The following is a 22,596-nucleotide window of genomic DNA, read 5'->3' as shown; positions in this document are numbered from 1 at the left end:
CTCATACGCTTCTTCCTTTGTCTCGTTTCTCCGACCTGACCTCCTAGACTACCGTGCAGTTGGGCAGTGACTGTCAGGTAGGTTACTAGGTATATGGTACAAAGTCGGTGAGTGATTGCAGCCTTCTAACAGACAAAGCATGTCAGGAAAAAGCAACCCCACGACCATCTCGTGATCACTCTCCCAAAAGTTTCTTTCCGGACTGTTGTTGGTCTAGCATCTTATCCAGTCCGCTACCCCTCTCGTCATCGTCTGCCCTGGCTGGCTGGCTCACGACATCGTGGAAATTTACCTGACTTGATACGCTACGCTACGCGACGATGACTTCTGCCATCCGGCTCGTCATCCAGTTCCTGCTGGCCGATCTTCTCGCCCACGTGCTGTATAGTTACTATTTCCACCCTCTGGCGCGGTATCCGGGACCCTTTCTGGCGCATTTCACGAATATCTGGTATGTCTACATTCTCTTCTGGTTGCAATCTGTAGAGATGGGCTGGGGTGGGCTGTATTTGGCTGTATTTGGCTGTGTATGGCTGTGCTTGGCTGTGTTTGGCTGTGGGGGAACCCAACCTTGAAGATGTGTACCTACTCTGTGTACACCTCATGTGTGTCTATGTGCACGCTAACCCCAAATCCCAAAACCCCCAGGAAATTCGCCAGCTTCCTCCGCGGCCAGCACCATCTCACCGAAGAGAAACTGCACCAGCGCTACGGCCCGATCGTCCGGGTCGCCCCGAACTGGCTCTCGTTCTCGCAGCTCCCAGCCTTCGAGGCCATCTACGGGTTCCACAAAGCGATCGAGAAGGACGACTTCTACACGTTCGGGGAGGGGCGCCGCCGCCGCCCCCAGCGCGACGTCAGCGTCTTCGCCGCGCAGTCGAACCTCGTCCACCGCCAGAAGCGCCGGAGGATGCTGGGGCCGGCGCTGACGCGCGCCCAGATCCGGCGCTACGAGCCGGTGATCGCGAGGCATGTCGCCGTGTTGGTTGGGCGGTTGGAGGAGGAGGTGGTGGCACGGCTGGAGCAGGAACGGGAACGGGAACAGGAACAAGTTGGACTTTTGGGAGAACTGACCGTGACCGTGAACGTGGCCCCGCTCGTCCATCGCTTCACCCTGGACGTGATGCTGGACATCCTCTTTGGGCCGGCGGTGGGTCCGCACCCTTACACGGACAACGATGTCGCGGGCAACCTCGGCGCGAGCATTCGCTACGTGAGCAAGATGGTCTGGAGTTACTCGCTTTGGCCGCTGTTCGGGTGGCTGATGAATACCCGTCTGGCGGTGGCGTGTCTGCGCCGGCCGAGGTATAATGCCGAAGGCGCGATGGTTGGGTTGAACGGGCTCCTGCATCGTGGTGCGGCGGCGATTTTGATGGGTCCGGAGGTCTTTGCCGGGGAGGGGGATTCGCAGCCCGGGATTGTGAAGAGCTGGCTGCTGGGGGGGTTGGGTTCGTCGGCGAATGGTGTTGCAGATCATCATCATCATCATCATCATCATCATCATCAGAAGATGACGCCGGCTGAGGCCGTGTCGGAGGCCTTCAATTTGGTGTTTGCGGGCCCCGGCAGCATGGCGGCCGCGTTGACGGCCATTCTCTACCAGTTGGGCCTTCCGGAGGGTCACATCTGGCAGGAGAAGCTGCGCGCTGGCGTGGAGGGTGAGGCCCTTGAGGGCTCAACCTCGACGGATGCTTCTTCGCTGCCGTTGTCGTCGTCGTCGCTCGAGTTACAAGCCGTCATCAAGGAGACCCTGCGCTTCCGCGCACCCTTTCCGACGGCGTTCCCGCGAGTGATCAGGTCGGGTGCGGAGATGGCCATCCCGGGCCTGTCCCATCCCCTACCCGCTGGCACGACGGTCTCGGCCAGCACGTATGTGCTGGGTCGGTCGCGGGAGATCTGGGGCGATGATGCCGACCGATGGGTGCCGCAGCGCTGGTTGGGTTCGGGGAGCAGCGACGACGACGAAGAATCGCGCCGGCAACTGGACCGCCGGTTCGTCGCGTTCAGCAGAGGGCCCCGGGGCTGCAGTGGACGCGATCTGGCGTCGCTTATTCTTGCCAAGGCTGTGAGGGCGATCGTGCATCGGTGGAGATTCTCTGCTGCTGCGGCTGAACTGCGGGGCTCGAGCTTCCTGGAAATGCAGTATGATCAGTGCCTGCTCCGCTTCGCACGGCGGTCGTCGTCCGATTGATCATCATGACGACGGTGGTAGTTAGTTAGTCGACGGTGGTGACTCAGATAGTATGTCGGGAACCCTTTTGGGATGTCGAAGAAGAAGAAGGCTGAGTCGGAAGCTGAGCTGAGAGGCAAAAGGTGGTGGATGCGATGCGATGATTCCGCTTTGGGACTCCGCCGCGGAGCTTCGTCCCCACCCGTTTACGAGTATATAATGGAGCTTCTTTGGAGCTCTTACTTTTGTCGATCGCTGGATTGAACCCACTCGACAACTTTTCTTCGAATTTTCCCCTTCTCCTTTCTTTTCTATCTCACTACGTATCTGAACAGTGCTAATTGAAGTCTTTTGTTTACCACCAATTCTCCACAAGGGACTACAACAATGCTGTCCGGCGGCGCTCTGCCCCAGACTCTGGGTTCGATCACCGCGACCAAAATCAACGAACTCTCAAAGCAGCGCAATTTGTTCGAGCAACGAAGGAAAGAGATCGCAAAGGCCGCTGAAGACGCCCCCGATCTCCGAACCAAAACCCGAATTCTGTTGGAAGGGGTGACCAGACTCAAGGGCTATCCGAACATCGCTACCGACCGTCACGATCTGGACGCAGACCACTCCGCAGGCGGAGACACTTTCGTGAAAGACCTGTCCGAGGGCGCGGAGTACGCCAATATCCGACGCTTTCTCCTCCAGAGCCAGTATGACCCGTCCGTCTCGGAGCGCAGCCTCAAGGGCTGGATCGCCAAGTTGGAAAAGGAGCTTCAGTTTCTGCAGCTCCGTCACGAGCATGCCTCCTTCTACAGTGATCTGGTGACAGAATGGCTGGGCGACCTCAACGCCGGGGAGTCCGCCGCTCCGAGTGCAGCCGGCGCCGACGCTGGTGCCGACGAGAACAATGCGAGCTTCGAGAAGGTCGGGCGCGCAGAGATGCACGAACAGCGCGCCAAGTGGGAGTCCCTGGTCTTCACCGAGGCGGACATCGACGCAGCGGCAATCCGCACGTACCTGGACGGCATCTTCGAGACATCGACGCAAACCCAGCAGGCGTTGAAGGGGCTCCGCGACAAGATCCGGTCCTTCGGCACCGAGTTCGCGTCCAAGAAGACCTGGTTCAAAGCGAAGGATCTCGCCTGGATCTCCAAGTCCCTGCTGAGCTCGGACCTGCTCACCAAGGAGAAGACGGCCATCCTGAAGGAGTTCATGCGCAACGACGCCGTCGCACAGGAAGTCGCCGACGTGCTCAACATGCGCCTCGGCGCCTTGGACACCTGGGCCTGGTCCGGGGAGGGGATCCCCGTTGAGATGCGCCGGCAGCTGAACGGCAAGTACCGCGTATTTATGGATGAGGATCTGCTGGACAGCCTCATGTTTCAGTACCTTGGCGTGCGGTGGGCGGTGGCTCTGCGATCGGCCCTCGAGGAGTTCCTGGGATCTCCGGCCTGGAAGTCGCTGCGCGATGAGGTCTCGGAGGAGGAAGTCGTGCGGCGGTCGCGATTCAGGAGGGAGTCGGTGAGCCGGAGCTCCGGGGTCCAGTCGGTCCACGCCTTACGGAAGAACACGTTCAAGGAGGAGTACTTCATGACCTCGTTGCCCAGCTCGGTGAACGATACGTCCGACCCCTACGCCGAGGAGGAAGCCGACGACGATGACGATGAGGAAGCGAAGAAGAAAAAGAACGGCATGGAGATCAAGCATTCGCTGCTCCATCTCCTCATCACCGAGTCCCTAGTCTACACCTCCCTGCATGGAGAATTCACGGCCATCCGGTCGGACTTTGAATATTTCGGACCCTCGCTCGCCCACACCACCATCTCTACGGTGCTGGAATACTTTGGAGTCCCGCAGACCTGGCTGCACTTCTTCGACACCTTCCTCAAGGCCCCCATCTCGTTTGTCCAGGACGGCCCCACGGCCTCCGTGTCGGTCCGCCGACGCGGGGTGCCCATGAGCCATGCGCTGTCGGATTTCTTTGGCGAAGCGGTGCTGTTCTGCATGGACTTTGCTGTGAACCAGAGCACGGACGGCGGCTACCTGTACCGGCTCCACGATGACTTCTGGTTCTGGGGTCACGAAGACACCTGCGTCCAGGCGTGGCAGACGATGACCACCTTCGCCGGGGTGATGGGTCTCCGATTCAACGAGGAGAAGACCGGAACGACCAAGTTTGTTGCCAAGGACACGGTGCCACGGCCTCATGGACAACCACCAGCCCGCAAGGAGACGACCAGCGCGTCGCCCAGCGCTCTGCTGCCCCAAGGGGACATCCGCTGGGGCTTCCTCAAGCTCGACCCGGAGGAAGGGCGCTTCATCATCGACCAGGCGCAGGTGGACAGCCACATCGACGAGCTCCAGCGGCAGCTTTCGTCCTGCAAGAGCATCTTCGCCTGGGTCCAGGCCTGGAACAGCTACTTCGGGCGCTTCTTCGCCAACAACTTCGCCACGCCGGCCATGTGCTTCGGCCGCCGCCACATCGACATGGCCATCACGACCCTCAACCGCATCGAGCGGACCCTGTTCCCCGACAATGCCAGCGGCGTCACCGACTACCTGCGCCAGGAGATCGCCCACCGGTTCAAGAACACGGAAGACCTCCCCGAGGGCTTCTTCTACTTCCCCGTCGAATTGGGGGGTATCGAGCTGCTGAACCCCTACATCCCCTTCCTCGCCATGCGCGAGAACATCAAGCAGAGCCCCGCCGCGCGGCTGCGCACGGCCTTCGTCGAGGACGAGGCCGAGTACCTGGAGGTCAAGGAGCGCTTCGTGAACGACGGGCCCGCTCTGGTGGGTGGTTCCAGCTGGAGCAACTACGGAGGAGCAGATTCATCCGAGGTCCCCTCGTCCTCCTCCGCCCTCGCGCTGGCAGAGTACACGCGGTATCCCGAGACCTACAGCCGGCCGCTGCTGCGGGCGTACGAGGACCTGATCCGCGTGCCGGAGGAGGAGAGCGTGGACCAGACGGCGCACTTCCAGCGCCATCAGATGGTGTTGGACGAAGGGATCGAGGAGGCGGCGAGCAAGCGCAAGATCATCTCGGGCGAGTGGTGGGCCATGTCGGCGTACTGGCGGTGGGTGGCGGAGCTGTACCACGAGGATATGACCGACCGCTATGGGAACCTGGCCGCCGTCAGCCGCGAGTACATGCCTTTGGGGGTGATTAAGACGCTGAAGGAGGGGAAGTTCCGGTGGCAGAGCTAGAGTTGTGTCTGGGAGGGAAAAGTCTAAGTCTAGTGTTAATTATCTTCATCGATAGCTTGGTCTAACGCAGAGAATCATGATCTCTTTGAATAATGAATAATGAGGATTCAACCCTTGTAGCCCGCCTCGAAATCATCGAGAAGTTTATGCAGCCGCTCGGTCTCTGCTGCACCCCCAAAGATCGCGCCGTACGACCGCCGACAAAGCCTCAACACCTCCGCCCGACCCAGACGGAAATGCTCCGCCGCGAGCCGATACTCGTTCGACACCGGACTACAGAAGAACCCGACATCATCCGTCTGCGCAGCGTCAGCACCACCACCACCGCAACGTAACCAACCACATCCACCCTCCGGAAAAAAAAGAAGAAGGGTAAAAGGATAAGTACTCACACACAACACCACCACACACTGACCCGTCCCATCGGCCCACCACTCCCCAAAATGATGCTCCGCGAACCCGCCCGCCACCATGCCCGCGTGCACATTACACGACAGACACAGCTCCAGCGCACATCTCCGTTGCCGGATGGCCTGCTTTATCGGGGCCGACACGTGGATCACGTGGCCCAGGCGATCCGGTTCGAAGTCGAGCAAGGTCCGCAACTCCTCCTCCTGGTTCCGGGGTTGGTGGGGGTTGGGGGCCACCTCGGCGAAATGCACCGTCACGCCTAGCCCCACCGCTTTGGCGAGGGCGAGGGCGGGCGCGTACAGCGCGATGTCGCCTTTCGTGGGGTCGCCGCAGATGTCGAGGCCGATTACTGTCCCCCCGGTTTTTCGGGGGTGGGGGTGGGTGCTACGCCTCGTGCTGGGGTTTGGGGAACGGTACTTGATGGCTAGCTGGACGACCTCCATCGCGTCCTGGGCGGTCATGGTGCCCCGGTCGATGGCGAGGATGAGGTTCGTCGTCATCGCTGCTTTCTTCGGGGAGGCTCCGCTTTCGCTGGGGAGCGATGATGTATTTGCGGGGGGCTGCTGCTGCTGCTCCTGCTGCTGCTGCAACCCAAACTCGGCGATTGTGTCAAGCACTGTGGTCAGGTACTCCTCCCGCGTGAACGACTGCGCCGGCGAGGCGCGCGGGATCGTCCGCAGTTCCAGGTAGACGACGCCGTCGGCGGCGAAGTCGGCCAGGGTGGACCGCGTGGCGGCCCGGATGTCGGAGAGGGTGGTCAGGAGGTGGTAGATTGTGTGGGAGAAGGTGGTGAAGAATCTGCTCTTTTGGAGGGCTTTTAGTGTTCTCCTGGAGTTTTTGGGGGGTTGGGGAGGTATGTTTGTAGTGGCTCGATGAAGTGGATGTGCACCAGTCTACGCGGGCTTTGATATCGGGTTGGTGGAAGTGGCTTTCCCAGAGAGTAATGGGAGGTGGGACACGCACGTCTGCAGAGAATAGTCCACTTTGCCGGGGGGCATCGCTACCAGAGGATCTTCCAGGGTGAAGGTCTCTGGGGATTGGGCTTTCTTCTGGGCCCAGATCTCGTGGAGGCATTGTCGGCTTATGCTGCCGCTTAGGTGGGCGTGGAGCTGTAGGGTTGTAGGTTAGTGAATCTTCGTTTGGTTTGTTTGGGGGGAGGGGGGGTGTTGAACGTTGTGGGATTGTGAGGTGTGGGGGTTGGTGGTGGGGAGAAGAGAAGGGAAGAGGGTAGTTGGGGTACCTTTGCATCAGAAAGGATTGCTTGACTTGCCTCGATCTTCGGAAGAGCTCGAGTGAACTCGTCATCTACTGGCTTGGAAAGGTCCATTGGAGATAGCCTCAATAGCTCAAATGCTCGAGATAGTCATTGGGTTGGGTTGTTGACGGGTTGATGGTGCGGGGCTGGAGCGTGCGGAGGCGGGGAGCAAAACACGGTTACACCAAAATTATATCGGACTGGCGGGAGAGCAGGTGACTTCAGCGACTACGATATTCTACAACTTTGAAGTTGTTCTGTTATGTGGAGAACCCCCAAGAACAGCTCTGATCGTGCTTCACCCGTATCAATGACTCTACGTTCAATCCATGAACCATACGCAGTACGATGACTGATTGCAATTAAGTACTGAGCACTTACAAAGGCCGCCTTCGGTTTCAGATCTCCGACATATGAGTCCTATCCAAAGGTATACTCTCTTGAAACTTCAAGACACCGCGGGTAGACAAGTGGCGCAGGAGACGCGCAATGCCCGGCCCAATCGAAACGTGAAACCAATCGCGGGCATGAGATGCCCCAACTAGCGCGTGTCATTGGCGCCCTCATGAAAGCGGTTCAATGCGCATCTAACAGCATGGTATGCGGCGATTCGATGCAGGTAATGACCCTCCCGATGGCTTGAGACTCAATAGGACATAAGCTACTTCTGTCTATGAGCCCGTCTCGCTTAGGGATCTCCAAGGGGGCGGCGGTGTTATCCCGACCCCATCAGTCTAATCAAACGACCAAAACCAGAGAAAGTAAGCAGGTCGATTGGACTTCCGTCAAGAAACCTACTTGCGGCATTAATGCCCTCTGTCGGCGGGTGTTCCTTGAATTCAGACCCCCTTGAGCCAGGGTCCATGGCATCACCCACGCCCACACGTGTTGATCACTGAATGGTCTATAGCTGGAAACCTGGCTTGCTGGACGCATAGGGCGTCGATGCCCTTGCGCAGACGTAGCGCGTCATATTATTGGCTAACCTGTGTCGGCATAGCTCTCCAGAACGTGTCCCACTCGAGTTAGTTTTGATGAGTATATGAAGGATGGAAACGCAATGCGCCCCAGAGCCTGGTTTCATGTAGATGTGCGTTCCTTGTTGTTCTGGAGTGGCTTGTCATGATGGCAGGGACTGAAGACTAGATGAGAATATCGGCAGATCGGACCCAAGAATACACAGGCGTAAGAGACGAGGCACAGAAGAAACTGACAACCACCCTGAGGACTCGGAGCTAGTGGCATGGCCGGCATCACCCGGCTGAAACTGGCAGAGGAAAAGTATCTTCGGTAGCCCGGGTATACCGAGCCCCTCGATATGGCTAAGCCCCATGTCGAATCCGGAGCAGCGGATGGGATGGCAAAGAACGCTATGGTAGAGGAATTCCCGAAGCAGGCGAATGCATGCAAGAATCTAGAGCCACAGCCAACCGGATGATGCCTGTACGAAAGTGCAGGTAAGCATGACACGTGTCGAGAACTAGCTCTTCACCACGAAGGAATTGAGGGCCAGGAGCACTGGGGGAAGGCCAAACCGGTTAGCATTTCCCGTGTGCTGTGCAGTAGCACAGCGCGAACAAGGGCCGAATCTGATAAAGGACCGACCAGGATGGCAGCGCGCGCCGTCTGACTCGACGTTGCTTGTGGAGTTGCAGCAAGGCATCACTGGGCTTGGGAACCGTCCCACGTAGGGCTTTCCGCACGCTCACGGGCTGATCGCTAAAAACGCCTCCCCAGACCACACGGTAATTACTGTAGTTGAAATGGGAAATCGACGGAACGGTCATGCTCCGTACGCTACTCCGTACCGCAGACCCACCGTCAATTCCCACACTACTTGACTGTCCACAGCTTCCAGTATCGTAGGTCTTGTTCTCGAAGGATTCGAGAAACCAGATGACCGGCCCAATCGTCCCTCAGAGGTTTCCACCTGGAACGCCCTACGTTATTTTTAGCCATTGATCATACTCGGGTCAGGAAGCAGTGTCAGTGGACTCAGGATACACCGAAGATTAAGAGTGAGATGTGGAAACGGGTGGGATTTGATCGGTGGCTCGGGTAGACCAAGCCATACCCGAAATGAAGGGCCCTTAGGCCCTGATGGCTCTCGTTTCAGATGCCTAGCGTATTCCGTTTGAGAAGGGCGGTTGCCCATACAGAGTACACTAGGAGGGGTCAACGTCATTCGTGTCCGGATCGGCGACCTTCATGATGAACGTGATAGAGTATCCATTCCATGATGTTCCTAATGTTATTCAGTATGAATGGGCCCGTCTAGAGAATAGTCTTGAGATGGTGAGAGAGACGTCGCACAACTGCAACTACGGACCAGGAATAATTCAAGGAACGAAGAGATGACGAGAATCTCGCCAAGGTGACATCCTCGATTGCCTTATGATTGCATTATCGGAATTCGGCAAGCATAAAGGGGGTTGCCGCTACTCAAGAGCTAAGACTTTTCATTGGCCGATGACAGCAGCATAGCTGGGCCTTGAGAATGTCGTTATGGCATAAGGTGGTCGACGTTCCGTCATGATGCCTGTCTCCGAAAGGAGGCTTTGTGTGTCGTAGTCTGGATCAGAATACATTGTTGTGGACAGCGCAACAATGAGTTGCCACCGCCTTCAGCCAGCCCTGTGCTGTCTGGGGTATGTGGTAGTATTCAGGACAAGGCCAGGGTAATCACCCTCAAGCATAACTAAATAACCGAGAAACCAGTCAGCATTTGTTCATTGATGGAAGAAAAATGATTGAGAAAAGAGCTGCGCCAAGTCGCAATGTCTCAGAACCAGTGTCTCCTTGACTTTTGTCAGGCCGTAGGGCAACCCGATGGTGTCACGGTCCCTATTCGCGATCGATCAAGCGTGGAGTTGTACATAAAGTATCCACCCGAGAATTCGTGGTAGCGAGTCTCTGTCTACCTACTCGTCTCCTCCAAACGAGGTCCGACCCAAGCAAGGGTAGTCAGCATGGATGGGCCCTCTTTTCCCTAGAGACAGGGGACGTCGAAAAGATGGCGAAGCCCCCGCGTCATTTAATGGCGACCGCAGAAATCTCTCGTAACTGACATGCGCCGAGGGGAGAAAGGGGGTGCCAGAGGATGTTTGCTTGCTTGCATGGCGCGAGGGAGACCGATTCGACTTCCCCAGCAAGCCACAATACATTCTTCGGCCGGCGCATCAAAGCTCGATGACGGCCTGGTTGGAATCAAGACTAGGGAAGGTACTCGCCGAGTGATACTATAGTACCCCGCAGCATAACCCAGCATGCTCCGTGCGGTTAGGTTATGATACGGACGAGGATGGAAGAAGGTTGAAGCATCGAAGACGCATCGAAGAATCCCGGGCTGGACGAGGCCCAAGCTGAATTTCCCGCTTCTTCCTTTTGCCTTTTGCCTTTTGCCTTTTGCCTAAGGCACGCGCACACTTCTGCGGTAGTGCATGCGTGCTTATCTCTCTGTTGCTCGGTGGATGATTGAGTGCTCAAAAGGACACGCACTGGTACAGTACACGGTTCTCTTACTTTTACACGCAGGAGCGTTCATTGACTTTCACCCCACTAATAATACGATTCCATACTACCTTATTCATATAAGGCGACGATGGTTCAAGCCGATCATGCCTGCATGTCCTGTATGTATGAGTAGCAATGGAGGGGTCTCTGACTACACAGTATGGAAGAGCAAATAAGGTACGGCAAATGCTCCTATCGCCAAAGTCAAACCGAGATTGACAAGAACAAAAATGCGGTGTAACTTAACAAGACAGGCAGGATGGTAAATTTTCACAACCCGCGCTCGTGGTAACTTCTGTACAGTACAGTACGGGATTACCAGAATGACGAAAGAAAAGCCCCCCAGTCCAGGAGGCGCAACGTTCCATCCAGTTGGGATGACGCTTGGCGGAGATTGAAGTGGACGAAGGAAATCTCGGTCATTCCGAGCCAACACTTATCTTTTCCTCCTCTATCAGCATACCCATTCATGCCATTATAGTAGGTAGGGTATTCGATAGAAGGTCTGACGAGTAGTTAAGTGTCGCTCAGTTACTACGTATGTGGGCAATACCATGTTGATCCACCTGCCTTCTTTCTGTTACAGAATCTCGCATACGTCATCACTACCTTCAACAACTCGGCTCTGTCACAAAGGAGAATCGAAGGATAAGAGCCAACGAGGGGAAACAAAGAGGTCAAGCGATATTGGAGACAAATTGCAAGACGAGATTGAGATCCACTGGTAGCCTTCTTCGTGGGACTGTAGGGTTATGCGGCCGTTGACAGCAACTGGTATCTAGGGAAACATACAGTACCGGTAAATATCGATACATACTGTTCTATACCATCCCATGGATTTGATACATCTGCGGTACGCTAATTTCAGAGACAAGCTTCCTTTTTGTGACAGCATCAAGTATGCTGGTTGAGTCTTCGAGAGTCTTACCCGGTTTCTCTTGCCTATTTGTCGAGTTGCCATACTTTTCTCATGGCCAGCCTCGAGAGCGTATCAAGTGCGGTACCAGATTATGCACCACAGCATGACTGCATGATGTCATGTCCGTTGTGATGGTGCACCAACCCTTCGATCTCGTTGGAGTGTAGATGTTCGCAGTCCAACTACGGGAGTTAATGTAGCAAGCAGAAGCAAGCAAGTTGAATCCTCGTCCTAATGCACCGCGGAGTGAGTATGCTTCAGTAGGCCCAAGCCCTAGCTCAACCTGGGATGAGAGGAGTAATAGCTAGTAGTCTTATGCATGGATGCTCTCATGGGGAGGAATGGGATTGAGCCCATGTCGGTAATCGTTGGGGACCGCTGGAGAAAGACCTCAGCCGCAATTGAAACACTACTCGTACATAGACATAGAAACAGAGTTCTTCGCAGAGAAAGGAACATAGCGTAACCGTCCGCGGATAGGATAAACAACTCGATAACGGGGCGCTTTTAGGTAATCATAGGTCATCGAGCTGGTCATCAATGAGTTGAGGTCATCAATGAAAGTGCGAGAGTTGTGCTTTGTCAATTATACCGGTACACATGTATACTTTCCCATAGTACGAGGATGATCGTAGCATGGGGGTGCTCGGGTGCAAGATCACGGCTGAAAGGAGGCCGCCATCGAAGACTTCCAATGGAACTTTTGGAAGCCTGTCAAGAGTGGGTCACCGCCGTTTGGGGGCCGAAACCCCACGATTAGATTAAAGAAGCTGAGCAGAGCCCCTCCTCCCCCATCAAGTACGTAGTGAGGGACTGAGCCCTGCGAGTGAATGCTTGCCTGAAATGTGCATGTCGCCCAGTTCAGACCGTAGCGATGCAACCTGTGCAGTGGATAAGGTCGATACTAAGTCAACTCGCGAAAAGCATTGTCTTCATCCAATCAAAATTGCATGATCTCAACACGTGCGGCCATTTTAGTAGGATATCATGCTCTAGAGATACTAATCATGCACAAAGTAGCCATCCTTGGTCCTTTTGGATGATCGCTAGCTTGGCTGATACTAACCCAGTGTAACGGGAGTCTTTTCCTCGAACGACAGGTCTCCCGTCAAGAAAGAAAAGCGAGCCATATGGTCACGGGTTTGAAGATGCCAAACCTTGTCTACCTAACTACCGACTTCGTGGCACGCCAGAGCGCAGTCAAATGGTGCTCGTATGCCAGCCCGCCTGCAGCCCCTCCTCCTATCGCTCCTTGCTTGGGAGAATTAGCACAACAAAACGAGCCAATTCGTGTTCTCGACTGCCAGATTTTAGTTTCGACCGGAGCAATGGCCTGATCCCTGGACGCGGTTCGGTAGGTCAAGATAAAATCCAGGGAAACGGGAGCGGTCAGACATCACTGACGCACGCGAGACGGCGGCAACCTAAACATGAAAACTTGTCTGAATACACTTTGATCAACATCTTCTTATGCGAGAAGTAGGGTAGTATATCCATGGAAAAGGCTCCTTCCTGCTTATCACATCCCAATGCTGAAGTTAATGTCCGCCGTCCTGCCGCTCTCGAAGATTATGCAAACAAAGTCTGAATTGTACTAGCATATAACTAACTTATCATGGGTGTATCTCACCGGCTGTTCACGGCGATAAGCTATCACGTACTCTACTTCACCTATCTATGCATGCAAAACCAACCCCATTGGTATCGCCATCTCTTCGCAGGCAGATACTGTTCCTTGCGTCATAACAGGGCTGAGATCTGTCGAGAAGCTTTAATCCAGTATTGTCCGTGGCATACGACTGTCGCAGGAACGTCTTTTCATTATTTTTTTCCCGCTACAAGCGCGATGTTGAACACGCACAGAGCTCTGATATGAAGCTAGCAAATGACCTGTCCGGTATCATGGTGTGCTAGATCGTGAGGCTCCTTTTGGCTAGTCTGTCCTGTACTTCGTTTGCGTTGGGGTCTCACATAGTCATGCGCAACGCAAGATCCAACCCTGGCTTACCTAGATCACAGTGGATTTGACGAAACCAACAGCACAGAGTCAATGAGAAAGCAAGACATGATTGCCATCGCTGCCGGTTCTGTGGGTGAGTGAACATGCATTTCCACGATCAACGGCGATGAACTGTTGTCGCTCCCGATCGACGGGAGACCTGAAGAAAGCTCAGTCGATCACCCCGCATTTACTGCAACGGGGTTAAGCAGAATTTACTTCCAGACAGTCCTCGTCTCCTGTCCCCTGTAGCAGAGTCACTGACTCCACCCAAGATCAATGGTTCTAATAGTTGTTGGTGTCTTTTCCAAGCAACAATGTCATTCTCTACAGCCCCTTCATTCATACCACAAAGTACCCCAGAGCAAGGTGCCATAAGAGATGAAGTCTGCCTGCAGATCGTGAGTTACCAGCCACAACCGAAAGAAGCACGTGATAGAACGTTTTTCAAGCCGGAGTACGGATTATCGTATGGAACAGTCAAGGATTACTCTTTTCGGCGACAGGGAATGGGACAAAGTCGGAGCCGACTCAGTAAGTCCTACTACTTACCGGCTCACGTCTGACCGCTATTCTCAAGCATCAGGCCCCTAGTATTCGGCTGCTCCTGCTCTTCATGTCTCATGGTGACAATGAAGAGCTTCAACGAAGCCACCGAGCACAACCAGATATCCTGCAATGTATCATTTGTGTTGTTGAAACCATCGCGCAACAATCGTCTACCGGTATAGACGACTGCAGTAAATTAAGCAATGTAAAGGTTTCGGTAGTACATACATGCACTCTAGTCAGAAGTCCGTCTCAGCTTGTTGTATGAAGTACGGAGTACAGTACAAGGGATCAGGCAAGTCAATTGTCTTGCCTCAGGGTTCTAGAAAGTAGGCAGCCGATGCCTGAGTTGCGTGATTGTTAACCTTTGGTGATCACCGCACCTTGTAAATATTGGAATTGATCAACTGGACAACTTAGGAAGAGTATTTCCTGCCAACTCACTGACTAACAAACAGACGTCAATCAAGGGCTTAACAATGTTGGTTCCATCAAATCTCGTTACATATTGCAGTCGTTTGATTGTGATTATCTCCCGGAGGAAATCTTAAGGACCCGTTAAGGTTCAACATTTGTGTATCAAATAAATGTGTGTCCACTTTGTAGCCCCCTTTCCCCTTGCTGCACCGCCCAGAGTTGGTGGTGACACTGCCACTGCCACTGCTCCAGCCTCCAGCCCCAGCATTCCACCCAACTGCGTGTAATGATTACCATAGACGTACTAGCGCACATTCCCTGCTTTTCCCCCCGCGTTCACCCTAGGGCTGGGCTGTTGTCGATGATGACTCAATCAAATTCCCGCCCGCCCGCTCCATCCGTGATTACTCAGTCCTGAGTCTTGAGTATTCAACACTTCCCGGTCACGATACCGATACATACAACTGTCTCAAAACATTCTTGCGCCCGATACATAACTTGCGAATTTAGGGACTGGAACACCCCACAATGATGTCCAGTAGGGATGAAGCGGCACCGGCCGTCATCTTATTAGGCGCTTTTCGATATTTCCCCTTATCCTCATTCCCCTCCTTTCCTACCTCTCCTATGAGGCTATGACTCCTAAAGGTAGAACGAGGGGGCCGGACGACCTTGCAGTGACTAGGGCATGGGTCGGAAACTGAAAGAAAACGGAATTCATCGATTTTCGTTACTACGTGTGTGTGTCAGGTGACAAATATCCGATAGTCGGAGACGCAGCTTATTTGCCGACTAGGAAGCAATAGTCCGTGGATGAAAGAGGTGAGCTTCGCACATTCACCGCATGCAGCATCAGCCCGAAAGACTCATAACTTCACCAGTCGACAAGACAAGGATAACCTTGAGTCCTGTACGTAGTAGTACTCCGTAGTAGGTTCAAGGTTCGCCGTTCGCTTGGCGGAACGAGGGGGAGAAAGCAGGCAGGCTCCACACAAATCAATTCCCCCAGAAGGACCGCTGTGTCGGTGCCCTAGGGAAAGAAAAAAAAAACAAAAAAAAACAGCCAACAAATTGTAACATCATATTTCGTGATAGCTTTGTACATGTAATAGTGCATGTGGATCGACGGTAAGGCATGCTTCCGTCTCCTCATAATTCCATAGTATCAGTCTCGTAGGCTCTCGTAGTGCAGCGCAGGTGGGGACTAACTCCGTACTCCGTCGCGTATCGATTTTCCTTGTGGGGATTCATTGTCTCTCTTCTTTCTGAACCCAAAGACGATAGCTTGTGTCCACTTGGGAGCTCCATAGCAACTGATAATTCCGGCTATCAGCTTCCCCTTTTTTTTCTTTCCAGAAGACTGCGAACGTTGGGGTTGAAGAATGTGAAACCAATTCTTTCCTGTCAGCATCGGCGATGCGCAGGACTGATAGTGATACCCATCGAGGAATGATCGCCCAATACTTCAGGGCTGTTCGCTGGACTGGCTGATCTTCTTCGCTGGGGAAAAAATAGTTCGATGGAAATTCGAATGGGAAAATCAAAATCAACCAGATATAGAATCAGGTAATGGAATTTCTTTCCTGGTTGACAGACTATAGGCTCTGAGGTATCAAGTACAGCTCACAACCAAAGTGAAGCAAAAAGAAACATTGGTTGGCTTTTCTCCGCATTATCAGAGTTCAATCGTGACAGGGAAAAAACAAAAGGGCCTGATAGGGCAGGAGAGGGGGGGGGGGGGGTAAATGGAAAGGAGATAAGTGAAAGGGGGTACACAGATGGCCTCAGATGATCTCATGATCATGCTTGCTTGGTCTGAATATTGTTCCTTGGGCTGCTGTCATTATGTATCATGATGGACAGCTCACTCAACCCCCTCAACCCCTCAGACCCCCAATCTTAGTTAGCAAAATCCAAACCAAAAAAAAGGTGCCCAGCAATATTTATCGGCCCATTTCAATTAGACTATCAGCATACCTGAATTCGAGTGTCTACCCCTTCCCTATTCTACATTGTAGTATTTAGGGCATACAAACCTCCCTTTCCCCATCGCCTGGCTTGTTGTTCCATTCGAAAGAAAAAGGCACTTGAACTTAACTTGCTTGTTTCAATATAAGTTTGGGAAGAGCCGAAAAAAGCAAAGGTCTGGCCAAAAGACATCCCATCTTTACCGCTCAGACAAAAAACGCCTCTGTTATCATCACTCCTGTCCAGGACCGTCCATCCATCATCATTATCCTGATCTTATATCATCATTACCTGTCAGTTTCACTGCGTATCTCAAGGCCAAAGCGGTGTATTTTTCAGACCTTGCTGATTGATCTGACTGGAGTTAGTTTCCTTTAGTTCTTTTTCGCATTTTCGCAGATTGAACGAACTAGGCTAAGACAAGTACTTGGGAAAAGAGTGACTCGCTCAATTTCTCCTCCACTTTCTTCCTTGTTTTTCTGGAAATAATATTTTTTTCCCCAATCGTGGATTACGCCTGGGTGGAAACCAATCTTAATTTTTCACTGGTGGACAAGGCTCATACGTGTATCAGAACGTGTGACAGTACAAGAATTACCACACACAGTACGTCAGAAAGTACCCACTCCAGCTTTCTTTCAATTGAAACATCCAGCGGGTTCTTCGAATTCGACCTTCCAAAATCCTTCCCCCCGAAAGTTCTCCCTTGTCTGTACGACGCCGCAGCAATTCGCGTGGATGGGAGATTCTTAAGAGGGCGAAAGTTGATTCCCACTCAACTATCTTATTCTACCTTTCCCTTTGCCCCCCCCCCCACCACCACCACCACCACCACTATCACCACCATCACCATCACTATCACCAACCATCATCAACCACTCCCCTCCCATCCCCAAATCCCTCCTCCTACAACCCTTCCCGTCCTCTTCCCCCGACTTGCGCAAGTGCAGTGGAAATTTCCCTAAACGAAGGAAACAACGCTGGCACGGTTTCCTCCGTCGCATGATCATCAACTCTTACTCACCATCCTGGCGCTCTTTCGCTGCAGGTCCTCTGCTACACTCCACGTAACCGTGCAGGAAATTGGAAAAAAGCTACACATCGGTCCGCACTAGACAACCGCAGCCTTCACGACTTCCCTTGTCGGTCCAATCTCCGATTGCTCACATTTATCGCCCTTCCCCTTTCGACCACCTGCATCACTGCGCTGGCAGGCAATCCTGCATTTGCAGTTCCGATCCTCGTCGCCGATACCCTTACCCTCTCGCCGTCTGCCCTTAGTTGCTCACCAGTAACGCCCAGCCGACGCAAAGCTCAATCCCTTCCATTACCGGCGCCTGTACAAGCTACTTGTGGAGGGGCTCTGCTGACAGCTAAGCACATGCGCAGCGCATACGGCTTTGACTTGCATAATACTCGTTTCCCTTCTAAGCGGTCATCGGCCCTCTCCCTGTTACCAACAGGAAACAGCCTTGCTCGCCATCCCCGATCCCGCCCAATTGGTCCAGCTCCGCACGTCCTCCCATTCCTGCTGCAGAGTACAGCTTTCCCCGCGCATCAGGAGATCGGCAAATTCGAAGAGGGGCTTGAATCAGGATTCAGACACAGACAGAAAGCGGAGATCATAAACAGGGCGAAATAAAACGAGAAGGCACCCAGGGAACAGGATATTCCCTGGTTTCAAAAAGGAAAAGAAAAAAAAATACAGCGCAGGAGAAAGATTATTAGCCGGTGTCAAGTCATCAGACGTACTGGGTCAATTGAATTGGAACGCAGAGACTCTAGGCCTACCCACCCCCCGCCGAGCCGATTGTTACACAGAGTCGGTGTCTGTTTCAGTTGTTATCAGGAACCCGTACCCTAAACTATCGCGAGCGCTCTCTGGCAGGGCTCTCCGCATTGCATCAGAGGCAGGCCAAGATGCAGATATCAAAACCGCAATCCCGCTAAGGAAGTGGCTTTTGCATCACTCAGCCAGACACGATCCCCATTCCGGCTCGTATTGCATTACAGTGACAGGCTATCATTCCAGGGTCACCACAGCCGCCTAATCGTTGTGTGTGTCGTTGTTCATTCGTCCTCCTAGGGTCCAGGTGACTCAGGCATTGGCACGGTTCACAGCAGGTCTACAATCTCACATTTTGCAGCTGGGTACTACGTCTGCTAGGGTTTCCGCAATGGTTTACGCTGCTACTTCATCGCCTTCCACCCTCAATGGCGACACTCAAGCAAGTTTAAAACTCACTGACTCACTCTCTCAACCCCCCAAACTACATAATGTCATTACCTCAATCCCGCCTGCCTCCAATCCCTCATCGGCAAGCTTCTACTCCTCTTACTCAGCCACCCCAAACTCTACTCACTCAACCTACAACTACTCAAATGCTTCAAGCCCATCAGGCACACCCTTACATATCCCCTCTGACTCTCTTCGAGGGCGACTATCCACTGCCCCTCTTATACCGCCTGGCACTTTCGAGCTTGGAGAGTCCGAGATGGCTGTTCCTGGCTACGCCATCACCTCTGGCTCGGCAGATATCATCACTCAGAACACGAACAAAGGTCCCGGTTTGATGCGTAGAATCTCACGTGGAGCAGCGAGCAAGCTCACGAGAAGACGTACTTCCACCACCCACAATGACAAGCGAGATCGAAGCTCCGGACCGGTTATCATGCGCAGACGAAGCGATAGCAAGACTGCTCAGAACAGCTGGGAGAACGCCCTGGAATCTAGCAACGAGGAAGACAGCAATGATGCCTTGGAAATCAACGGTGCTTGTGGTCCAGAAGCATCCAGCCTACCAAATGATAGCTCATTGACGGCTTCCCGCAATAGTGGTGTGGTTGCGCCCAAGGTTGACGGGGCAATCCAACGTGGCACGATATTGACCAAAGTCACGAAAAAGCGCCGCAAACAAGTGCGTTTCTTCCTGGATCTCGATGCTGGCAAAGTCTACTGGGATCCTTCCAATCCAGCAAAACGGTTCTATATCGACGATGTGAAGGAGATCCGTGTCGGGGCCGATGCGCGGAATTACCGCGAGGAGCACCAGGTCCCAGAAGAACTCGAAAGTCGATGGTTCACAATTGTTATTGCTGATGCGGAACGCTTTAAAGGCCGTACGGTCAAAACAATGCACCTCATCGCTCCGAATGACCACATTCTTGAGCTCTGGACTTCAACCCTCGAACATATTTCCCGTTACAGAATAGGTCTCATGGCTGGTCTGGCAGGATCCGGACAGAGCGAGGCGGTCTTGAAGGCTCACTGGCAGCGTGAGATGCAATTATTATACCCTCAGGGTCTCAAGCCAGGCGATCAGGAGAGCCTTGATTTCGAAGCCGTGGAGGGTGTCTGCCGCAGCCTGCACATCAATTGCTCGAAGAACATGCTGCGCGCCCAATTTTCCAAGGCTGACATCAACAACAAGGGCAAGTTGTACTTTTCCGAGTTTAGTGACTTCGTTGCTAGATTGAAGGAGCGGAAAGACGTGAAAATGATCTTCAAGGACAATGCTTTCAACTCTGACGGCCTCACCCTCGACGAATTCCTATCGTTCCTTCGTGATGTTCAGAATGAGGACGTTGACTCGGATCAAGCCCATTGGACATCTATCTTTGACAAGTTTGTCCGCAAGTCAAAGCCGCGCACGCCGAGCATTCCGGAACACGGTGACAACCAGGTCTCCCGAATGAGTGTTGATGCTTTCTCTTCTTTCTTGGCCTCCTCGGCAAATGGGATTTATGCCTCCCGAGCTCCCCAATCTCGATTCGATCGACCATTGAATGAATACTTCATTTCAAGCTCACACAACACTTACCTCCTGGGACGTCAGGTGGCTGGGGCATCCAGCACTGAAGCTTACATCAGCGCATTGTCGCAAGGCTGTCGTTGTGTAGAAATAGACTGCTGGGATGGCGCGGATGGTCGGCCCATTGTCTCTCACGGAAGAACCATGACCACCAGCGTGCTATTTGCGGATTGTATCACCGTCATCAATCGGTACGCGTTCATCAGCAGTGACTATCCCCTTATTCTCTCTCTTGAGGTGCATTGTTGTCCCGAGCAACAGTTGGTCATGGTGAGAATCATGAGGGAGACCTTCAAAGATCAACTTGTCCTAGAGCCGCTCCTCAATAACACATTCGTTTTGCCCTCGCCTGAAGATCTCAAAGGTCGCATCCTGGTCAAAGTCAAGGTATGCGACGAGCCTCAAGCGGACATGCGTCAAGAAACGTCAACCTCAATTATGAGCTCCGGTCGTAAACGCAGTTCAAGCTCTCCGTTCATTCGACCGATGGTGCCCGAGCATCAGATGACCTTCAATCTCCCTCCGCTAACCAGCTCGACCACCGTTGGCCCGGACAGCGCCGATACATTTCTGACACACGATCGACGCTCTTTTACGACCACCAGCATCAGCAGTGCTACAGAGGACAGTGACACCAACATGTTCTCGACCAGCCAAAAGGAGCGAAGACGAAGCCAGAAGAGCAAGATAACAAAGCCTTTGTCGGACCTAGGAGTCTACACCCGCGGCTATAAGTGGCATAGCTTTTTCTCTCCGGAAAGTCAGCAATACAACCACGTGTATTCCTTTGCCGAGCGCTCTTTCGAGAGCATCTGCCGCGACATGGACAATAAGGCTCTGTTTGAGAGGCATAATAGGAAGTATCTCACCAGAGTCTATCCCTCGGGGTTCCGCTTACGATCGTCCAACTTTGATCCACTCAAGTTCTGGCGGCGCGGTGTGCAGATGGCGGCCCTGAATTGGCAGACTTACGACGTCGGCATGCAAATGAACCATGCGATGTTTGCAGCCGGAACGGATCGTACAGGCTATGTTCTCAAGCCCGAGTCCCTCCGAACTGTGCGTCTTGGTGAAGAGGCAGCGAAGGGCAAGGAGAGGAAACTCGTCAGATTCTCGGTCGATGTTATCTCTGCGCAGCAACTGCCCCGCCCCCGCAGCCTTGGACCAGAGGATTACATCAATCCTTATGTCGAAATCGAGATGTTCAGTGCGGATGATCGTGGTCAAAGTTTTGTACTTGGCGAGGGAGGCATGGATGCCTCGGCTCGCAATGGTATGTCAGGGATCGGGTATCCTCACCGTCGGCGTACCAAAATTGAACAGAGCAATGGCTACAGTCCCATCTTCAATGATCGGTTCAAGCTCTCGCTAGAAACCAAATACCCCGACCTGGTCTTTGTACGTTGGACGGTCTGGAGCTCGTTGGATGGTCGCAGTGCAGGAAACAATAACAGTGTGCAGCTGGCCACATTCACAGCTAAACTCAGCAGCCTTTCGCAAGGATACCGCTACCTGCCCCTCTGTGACACCGGTGGTGATCAGTACCTGCTTTCCACGCTGTTCTGCAAGATCACCAAGGAAGACCCTGTCTCAGTTCAGCGTCTTGATGCGGAAGAGCTCCGCGCTGAGCGAATGGGAATTTTCCGTCAAATCGGCCAGTCTGTCTTCAAACGAGCCTCATCCACCGAAAGGGACCGGGACACTGGCTCCGACAAGGGCAGTGAAGCTCCAATGACTCCCGACGATAATACTTCTCCCACATCCCCCGCGCTGACCCCGACGGTTTCGGCCGCTTCCACTTCGTCTTTACCTCCGTGAATCGCTTGACATCAGATGTCCCTGTGCATCGTCATGCTCAACTGACCCACGCCTTGACTCCTGCCGTTTTCTCTTAGCCCGCTTACCTTGTCATCATGATCTTGTCCATCTCGTTCCAGGTGCAAGTATAGGAATGGCGTTATCCCAGCCTGACTGCATTTGATCTGTGTTATTATTTAGTTTGCATTTGTGTTTTTGGAGCCTTGGGTGCATTTCAGCTGCCGAGGAAGCCACAGGTGGGCTGGATGGAAAGCATCATCTCGCAACTGGTTGTTTTGTTCTATGAGGCAGTGAAAGATGCATGGCCACTGTTAAGCGTCCGGATGGCCGAACGGTGTTTCTGTGTCTTGTGTTTTGATTTGTTTCTATACTATTCTGCCGGAGTACCCTGATTTATGTGGCGATACCCTTTGCTTTGAGTCTTTCTTATTCTTTCTTCTTTTTTGCTGACCGCATTCCGGTGCCAAATTTATCCATATCCTATCTGTTTATTTTGCATGGCTTCTTCCTGGGTTTTGCATTCGTTACACTACGGTTCGGTCCTTAGGCCTACGACCTCAACTCCAG

At 53.3% G+C, this 22,596-nt stretch overlaps 4 protein-coding genes across 4 annotated transcripts; 2 read left to right on the top strand and 2 right to left on the bottom strand.

Annotated features, from left to right (window-relative positions):
* Window positions 1-47: 47 nt before the first annotated feature.
* BO66DRAFT_432243 (cytochrome P450) lies at window positions 48-5,368 on the top strand (the record flags this gene model as incomplete). Its single annotated transcript, XM_025650631.1, has 4 exons — window positions 48-451; window positions 649-2,065; window positions 2,217-2,241; window positions 2,547-5,368. Exons 1-4 carry the CDS (start codon window positions 321-323, stop codon window positions 5,366-5,368), a joined length of 4,395 nt encoding a protein of 1,464 aa, XP_025498933.1. The 5' UTR covers window positions 48-320.
* Window positions 5,369-5,475: 107 nt separating this feature from the next.
* BO66DRAFT_475298 (putative adenosine deaminase) lies at window positions 5,476-7,177 on the bottom strand (the record flags this gene model as incomplete). Its single annotated transcript, XM_025653218.1, has 4 exons — window positions 7,020-7,177; window positions 6,743-6,888; window positions 5,761-6,577; window positions 5,476-5,667 (listed from the first exon to the last, which is right to left on the bottom strand). Exons 1-4 carry the CDS (start codon window positions 7,104-7,106, stop codon window positions 5,476-5,478), a joined length of 1,242 nt encoding a protein of 413 aa, XP_025498932.1. The 5' UTR covers window positions 7,107-7,177.
* Window positions 7,178-8,469: 1,292 nt separating this feature from the next.
* Window positions 8,470-8,903, bottom strand: BO66DRAFT_218062 (uncharacterized protein). The gene has a single exon (XM_025642649.1). The coding sequence runs from the start codon at window positions 8,819-8,821 to the stop codon at window positions 8,573-8,575; it is 249 nt and encodes an 82-aa protein (XP_025498931.1). The 5' UTR covers window positions 8,822-8,903; the 3' UTR covers window positions 8,470-8,572.
* A 9,406-nt stretch (window positions 8,904-18,309) lies between these two features.
* Window positions 18,310-22,278, top strand: BO66DRAFT_217984 (putative 1-phosphatidylinositol-4,5-bisphosphate phosphodiesterase Plc1). The gene has a single exon (XM_025642648.1). It carries the CDS (start codon window positions 18,577-18,579, stop codon window positions 22,027-22,029), a length of 3,453 nt encoding a protein of 1,150 aa, XP_025498930.1. The 5' UTR covers window positions 18,310-18,576; the 3' UTR covers window positions 22,030-22,278.
* Window positions 22,279-22,596: the final 318 nt, after the last annotated feature.

Source organism: Aspergillus aculeatinus (assembly GCF_003184765.1).
Source record: "Aspergillus aculeatinus CBS 121060 unplaced genomic scaffold BO66scaffold_68, whole genome shotgun sequence".
NCBI classification, from domain to species: Eukaryota; Fungi; Ascomycota; class Eurotiomycetes; order Eurotiales; family Aspergillaceae; genus Aspergillus; species Aspergillus aculeatinus.
The sequence above is the reverse complement of the archived record's forward strand: the minus strand, read 5'-3'. Positions and strand labels throughout refer to the sequence as shown.

Bases quoted from the DNA above. Each gene is read 5' to 3' on its own strand.
- BO66DRAFT_218062 (XM_025642649.1), bottom strand. From the start codon at position 8,821: ATGACCGTTCCGTCGATTTCCCATTTCAACTACAGTAATTACCGTGTG.
- BO66DRAFT_217984 (XM_025642648.1), top strand. From the start codon at position 18,577: ATGGTTTACGCTGCTACTTCATCGCCTTCCACCCTCAATGGCGACACT.